This window comes from Nestor notabilis, unplaced genomic scaffold (genome assembly GCF_000696875.1).
Source record: "Nestor notabilis isolate BGI_N333 unplaced genomic scaffold, ASM69687v1 scaffold11564, whole genome shotgun sequence".
In the NCBI taxonomy this organism is placed as follows: Eukaryota; Metazoa; Chordata; class Aves; order Psittaciformes; family Psittacidae; genus Nestor; species Nestor notabilis.
In genome coordinates, this window is record NW_009926900.1 from 48,660 (window position 1) to 56,029 (window position 7,370).

General features: G+C 42.1%; 1 protein-coding gene across 1 annotated transcript; it reads right to left on the reverse strand.

Moving 5' to 3' along the window:
- Positions 1–1,199: 1,199 nt before the first annotated feature.
- Positions 1,200–5,921, reverse strand: KCNA4 (potassium voltage-gated channel, shaker-related subfamily, member 4). Its single transcript, XM_010013805.1, has one exon. It carries the CDS (start codon positions 5,116–5,118, stop codon positions 3,130–3,132), a length of 1,989 nt encoding a protein of 662 aa, XP_010012107.1. The 5' UTR covers positions 5,119–5,921; the 3' UTR covers positions 1,200–3,129.
- Positions 5,922–7,370: the final 1,449 nt, after the last annotated feature.

Below are 7,370 nucleotides of genomic sequence, written 5' to 3' on the forward strand. Positions count from 1 at the left end.
ACAGTTTCAACCAAAGTAATAATGGAAATTTCTGTTCCTTGTTAAGCACTTGGGATCTTTGGGCTTTAGTATGTTAGGGGCAGGACTTTGGCATTTTCAAGCTGTGTTGTAACTGACTGGACAGATGAGTAGTAGAATAATCAAACAGCCCAAGTAAAGGTATTTGCTTCTATTCCAGAATGCACAATTCTTTCTGTGATTCAGCACATTCTGCCAAACTGATAGCACAATCTAACATTCAGATAGATTAGTTCTTATTTATAATCTCAAAGTACATGGGTTTATTCACTGCAGGAGGCAGAGCAGGGTCCGCTGCTGCCTTCACAGGGCTGCAGTATATAGTGCTGACATACCCAGAATGTTGCTCTGCAACTGCTACAAGGTCCAGCTGCAAGACCTTTTCCTGCAGAGAGTAAGGTACTGCTATGATCACAGCATAATGTGCATATTGTCACGCTTGGTTTAAATTAGAAGGTCGTGTACTGGTAGCCGAGGAGCTGAACGACTTGCTGGGTAAGAAGCTGGGTAGCTACTTCAGCAGTTACCTCATACTGAGCTCCATTTCCATACTGTGACCATAGTCTAAGAGTTATTCAAAGAATTTTTGTCTTCATTTCCATTAGAGATCTAAAATTCCACCTCTTATGAACCACCTTCCCTTTCAACCAGTCAATACTGCAAACACATACTACTTATTTTCTCTATTTACCTAGTTGGTATTTCTTTTACTCCTACATTCTTCCCATGGCCCTTAGTGTTATATGGTCTCTGGTAATTATACGGAACTACTAGCAAGCTACCCGACAAGAGAACCCTTACGCTCTCTACATCATTAACTACTAGCTGTTAAAGAGGCTCTTTCTGTTACAGATTTTTACCAGATTTTAAAGAATGCTCCTCCTCAGTTCTACTACTGCCCCTGTAGAAAAAAAAAAGTATTTAGTACATTTAACTCAGAGGAGATACAACAAAATTCAATTTTGGCAAATGCTTAAAGTATAAAATTACCGAGTTGTTTCATTCAAAACATACTTGGAATTAATATCACCACACTAAAAAGGAGCTTTAATGCTTCACATCAAAAAGATAGTGAAACCTGCTCTATGACTTTAGATTAGGAATCAGACATTTAGACACAAGTTTTGAACCAGGGCTCAGCACAACGCAGTCTTTTATGTGTGTCTTGGTTTTTATTAGTTTTTCTGCAATGCAAAAGGAGACGAGCAGAGAAACTTTTCAGAGGCAATTCACAGAAAACCCATGAAGGCAAAAATCAACCATTAAAGAAACACCTGTGTCTATGGCTCCATTTGGTACCACTGGATGCTGCACACAGCAAATAACACTTATCTGACAGATTACGTATCATGTTGTGGGTGCCCAATTTGGACTGCTTTTATTGTTGCCTTTCACCTCCAGAACTGTATGTCACTCACTCACTAGTTGTCCCCCCAGAAAAACCCTCTACTCAGCTTTAAGTGAATATTGCAAAACTACTGTAATGCAGTAGTATGGGTAAGCCCCTTTTGCTCTCATAATGGCCTGTCCCAGTCTTTATAAAGTGCAAATGCCAATTTGGTTTAAGTTTTATAATCTGGAATGTTCCACAGTGCCTCTTCAAAAACAGTTCCAGTTTAATCGTGCCTTCCCTAGGGAATTCTAAGTCAGAAAAAAATGCCTGTTCTGAATCTGTTACTCACTTTATATGCAGTAATATCTTACCTATTTCATTCTGGAGTCTGGAATGTACTACAGGCCAGATAACCTTTACCTACCTTAATCTCGCAGGAAGGGCAATGGAAATTTTTGACACACAGTAAAATACAGCTGGCCTAAGAATCAGTGAAAAGAAATCATGGAATGTTTTCTCAAGGACTGCATGGGACCTAGCATTTTGAATCCCAGAATGCCTGTTTTGGATCTTAAATGTTGCTTCAAATACACACGGGTGAAAGCTGTAATTAAGGGAAAATGCAGCACCAATAATAGCATGTTAAAAGTTAGCAATTCTCAATTGCCAGTACTGTAACAACTGCATATCTTATTACTTCTACCTTCTCCTCCCATACGCTGAATTTCTTCAATACTGACAAAGTACATGTACTAATCATAGACTCTGAATGTCAAATTAACCACGAAAGAGATACAAATTAGGTTGGTATTTCTTGAGGGCATCAGTAGAAAACACTGATTTCAAGTAATTTTGATTATAAAATTTTACTTCATAATCCTTTTCCAGCTCACAGATATTCATAATTAAAAAGAGTATGGAATTAATGTAATGTTAGCTGTTTTGCCATGAGCATCACAAAGAAAAAAGAAACAATAAAATATGATGCAGAATTCACTCTTCCAATGATTGTCATTGAACTATTACATTAGTAAACATTCACAGTATGAAGTCTCTTTCAGTATATCTCCAGCATATAAAGTAGTGCAAAAAAGCATTCCAGTCATTTTGCCTTTGCAGTCAGACCAGGTTAAAGGATTCTCTTGCTTCATTTCTTTCATTATTAGACAACAAATGCTGCAATGCCTCCAAAGAGAGTTATAAAAATAAACAATTTCTGGAGGGTCAGCAGCCTTTTCAAAGTAAATTTCCAGTTAAAAACAAGCATTATAGATTTCAAGAAAAAAAAATTTAGATCTATCTTCTGAAGAATATCTTTTTACAATAAATTTACCATTTGAAAAACAATGACTATGGTATCCAATGATTTATGGTAGCTGCTATTAAAGCACTGATAAATAGATAAATGACTACCAAACTTCATTGCTTCTTACATAGTAAATACCTCTGAATGCCAACTTTTACCACAGAGCTGTTATTAGTGATGTCGACAGTTCATGCACCCACTTTAAAACTGACTTGGTTTTAATACACTTTTCAGCCTCATGTGCAAAACACTTGCATTCTAATAAAAATATAAAGTCTGAAATTGTATCAGATCTAACAATCCCTTCCTCACGGTATACCACTTACTTGATATGTAATACAACTTTAGCAATGATTTTATTTGTATTTAACCATTAAATGGCGTACTACTGTATGCTGTGGACTCTTGTTTGCATATTTCATTATTTTCACTGCACTCTTTAATGCATAAATATATTTGAAAACGTTCAGAATTACACATCAGTTTCCACAGAATTTGAATTTACACAGTTTTTCTTCTCTGACTCACTGCTATTCCCCGTATCCTGACTTTTTTTCTCCTTTACACAAAGAGATTCTTTAACACCTTCTTCCATCTCCAAATATTCTGATTTATCCTCTGTGGATGAAGATGATGAGCTTCTAAATTTCTTCAGTAAATTTGTTGGGAGGTAAGGGCAACTGACTGCATTTTGCATCAGCTGCGTTTGCTCTTCATTCTCAGTCTCTCTGTGGTAGAAATAGTTAAAATTGGAGACAATCACTGGCACTGGTAAAGCAATGGTTAACACTCCCGCAATGGCACACAGGGACCCAACTATTTTCCCACCCACGGTTATGGGTTTCATGTCCCCATAACCAACTGTAGTCATGGTCACTACAGCCCACCAAAAGGCATCTGGGATGCTTTGAAAATGGGTGGCAGGCTCATCTGCTTCTGCGAAGTAAACGGCACTGGAAAACAAAATGACTCCGATAAAAAGGAAAAAGATGAGGAGGCCAAGTTCCCTCATGCTGGCCCTGAGCGTATGACCCAGGATCTGCAAACCCTTGGAGTGCCTGGAGAGCTTGAAGATACGAAACACCCTGACCAGACGGATGATTCTCAGGATGGCAAAAGACATGGTCTGTTGGCCATTACTGCCCTGTTCCTGTGCCAAGTCAGTGCCCAGAGTAATGAAGTAAGGCAAGATGGAGACAATGTCTATGATGTTCATGATGTTCTTGAAGAAGTGTGCTTTGCTTGGACATGCAAAGCAGCGCACTGTAAACTCAAAGGAGAACCAAATGATGCATACTGTCTCTACAATGAAAAAAGGGTCATTGAAGATGGTGTGTTCCCCAGCATTCAGGTGAAGCGACTCATTAGAATGCCCCTTCGCTACGCTCAGCGACATGATGAACTCTTTGTCATCTCTGAACTCTGGCAAAGTCTCCAGACAAAAGATGACGATGGAGATCAAGATGACCAAGACAGAGACAATGGCAATGCCTCTGGCTGGGCTGGAGCTCTCTGGGTACTCAAACAGCAGCCAAACCTGCCTCTTAAACTCATTCTCCGGCAAAGCTTTGACCTCTTCCTCTTTGACAAACCCTTCATCCTCCCTAAACTTGAGCATGGCCTCCTCCCCAAGTTGGTAGAATTTCACCTCCTCAGTGAAGATGTCAAAGGGTACATTAACTGGCCTCTTCAGCCGACCGCCACTCTGGTAGTAGTACAGGATGGCATCAAAGCTGGGCCGGTTCCTATCAAAGAAGTATTCATTCCTGAGAGGGTCAAAGTATCTCCCTCGCTTCGCTGGATCACCCAACAGTGTCTCCGGGAACTGAGCTAACGTCTTCAGCTGGGTCTCGAACCGCAGTCCTGACACGTTGATTACCACACGCTCACAACACTCGTACTCACTGTAGCGAACAGAGCTGTAACCCCCAGGGCCTCCACCATCATCAGGTGGCTGGTCTGAGTACGAAAATTCGTCCTCCCCATAGTCATCACTGTAGTAGAGCTTTCCTTCTTCCTCATCCTCTTCATCCTCATCTTCATCCTCCTCTTCCTCCTCACTCAAGTCCTTCAGTATTCTCTCTTCAGAACCACTGAGAGGCAGCAGCTCAGAACAGGGGAAGGAGGCACCACACTCCCTACTTCCTAAGTGGTGGCTCCTCTTTTTCCCTTTCTTCCGCCTCTTCCCGCTCTGGCGGTGGGGCATGCTGCTGCGTGACGCATTCCCACCGTGAGAGGAGGATGCACCTCGACTCTGCTCCTGATGGTAGTGGTGATACGGTCCACCTCCGCCTGCTGCCCCACCTTCTACTGCTGCTGTTGCTGCTGCTACAGCCGCAGCCGCTGCGGCTCTTGACTGTGCCAACCGCTCTCTCTCACGGGCCCGAGCTTGGACCGCGTATCCATAGGGCATGTGGCTGTTGCACCCAGAGCTGTCTGCACTCACCATTGCAACCTCCATTTTGCAACTGGTTTTGCAAACTGGTTTTGTTTGTTTTCAGTTGCTTTAATGCCAAAAGGGTTTGGTTTATTTACAGCGTAGCCGTAATTTCCACTAGAAAGTTCAAAGCCATTTGCATTTGGAGGACAGTCCCCTGGACACAGAGCAGGGCAACACAGTTGTAACACTGAATTTGTTTTGGCTTTGGAAAACCACAGGTCTACATTTTGTTAGTGCCTGGAACGTTTGACACAAACTACTGTTTTGCTCACAAGAATAGATAAGACTCTCAAAACTGAACCAGGAAACAGCTGATGCCCTTGTTTTTTCGTCCACCAAGACCCTTTATTTTCCTTTATCTCCTGTGGCAATCACAGATTTGATGGGAATCATGACTACCTTGCAGGCTACAAAGACTGCATTCATGAGGAAAAAATTATGCAAATCAAAGGGTACCTGCTCTCCACAGATGGTCTCAGTTCACTCACTGCAACCAAATGCAAATAGTCTCTTTCCTCATAATTTGCTTCTGTTAATGCTTTGGCCTAGCAATCTTACTATTTAGTATCATTACTCGGGGAGGTGAAGTTATTTCCAGCCATCACTTTATTTACACAGTGAGGAGGTCTTTGCAATTCCTTTCTTCAGCCTGTCAACAATGTCTCAAACCTGGGAGCAGCACCCAGGGCATCAGCAGCAGTGGTAAGAGGAGGAGGAGGAGGAAGAGGAGGAGATGAAGACTGAGAAACTGGCTCTGAGGTCCCCATAGGACATAAGGGAGTGGATGGGTCACCCTTTGGTTATGGTCATGCAGAAGAAGCACTTAACCTGAGGCACATGCACAAACACACAAAAATAAACAAAACAAAAAGGGAAAAGATTGGATTGTTTTCCTAAAAGGTCACGCTGATCAAATGAAACTGTGTCATCTATTACCACAGTATTCAAATCTTCCCCTACCCACACTCTTCACACTTCTACATTACACACACACCCACATCACATGCACAGAGATTTTGAACGACTCTGTGGGTAAGGATGTGGGTGGGTATGCCACATATATATAGACAGAGATACAGAATCCCCACCCATATAAGCACTTGCATCCATACACAAACATATGCATGCTTCTGAAACACCAACACATACAAACACTAAGAAAAATACTGCAATACACAGTGCATTCAGATCTTTGAGTTCATATGTAATAGATACACCTACATATAGCTATGGAAATATTAAAGAATAAATGTATCTACACAAAAAGCTTTTGTTCGATTTGTAGAAACACATAAGATGCTTACATTTTAATCTGTAATTGAACTGTTTCAATCATAATGAACATCTCACTGAATTTAATTTGGAAACAGGCACATCTAATGCTCAATGAAGTGAAAATACTGTGACATGGTATGTCAAGAAAACACAACTGCAGGTGCACTGAAGCAACATCTACATGCAAGCACACAAAAATACACACACACCTTCCTTCGAAACACAAGCCTCGCTTATAGCTAAATCTATTAATACATGACAGAAGGTGAATATGAACTATTAAATTATGCTATTTTTAAAATCGCACCTATGTGTCATGCAGAGAAAGACCTTCAAAAGGCTATTATACTTACTGTTCCTAGGCAGAGAAATAGCACTGCTGTTCTTGCTAGTGTAAGGATCTGGTGACAGCAGTCCTGAGGAGGGGGCTATGCCAACTGATCTACATTTGCAGGTGTGTATGGCCAGTCAGCACCACAGGTTGACGAGTTCTTTCTCTCCCTTCTTCCCGGGTGTAACAAGAGCGCCAGGAGTGAGCCAGTGAGGCAGCTTAAGCTGGGGGCATTCTGCACAGCCACAGGCACTGCTGCTCGCCCAGGCATTTGCAACAAGGCAACAAGCAAGAGTCTCGTTCCAAGAGGAAAAAAAAACCGAAGGCAGTGTGTTTGTGTGTGTGAGAGAGACAGAATGAATGGATGAGCGCGATCACTGGTCTTCCCAAGCCCAGCTTTTGCGGCAGGTTTGTAAATCAGTGCTCAGTAATCCGTGTACCAAGCCTGCTTCCACTGATGGGAGGACGGGTGTCGCTTCGTGCGGTTTCTCCCCCAGACACGTCCAGACGGCAGCATCTAACCCAGCACCGCCCGCAGCATCCACTTGTGCCGGGTTTTGGTAATGCTGACAAAAAAACCCCAAACAACAAAACCCACAAGCAACAAAAGCAAAAGAACCCCAAATCCAAAGCCCCACCAAGAGGAGAAAGCAGCTCCCTACTTCAC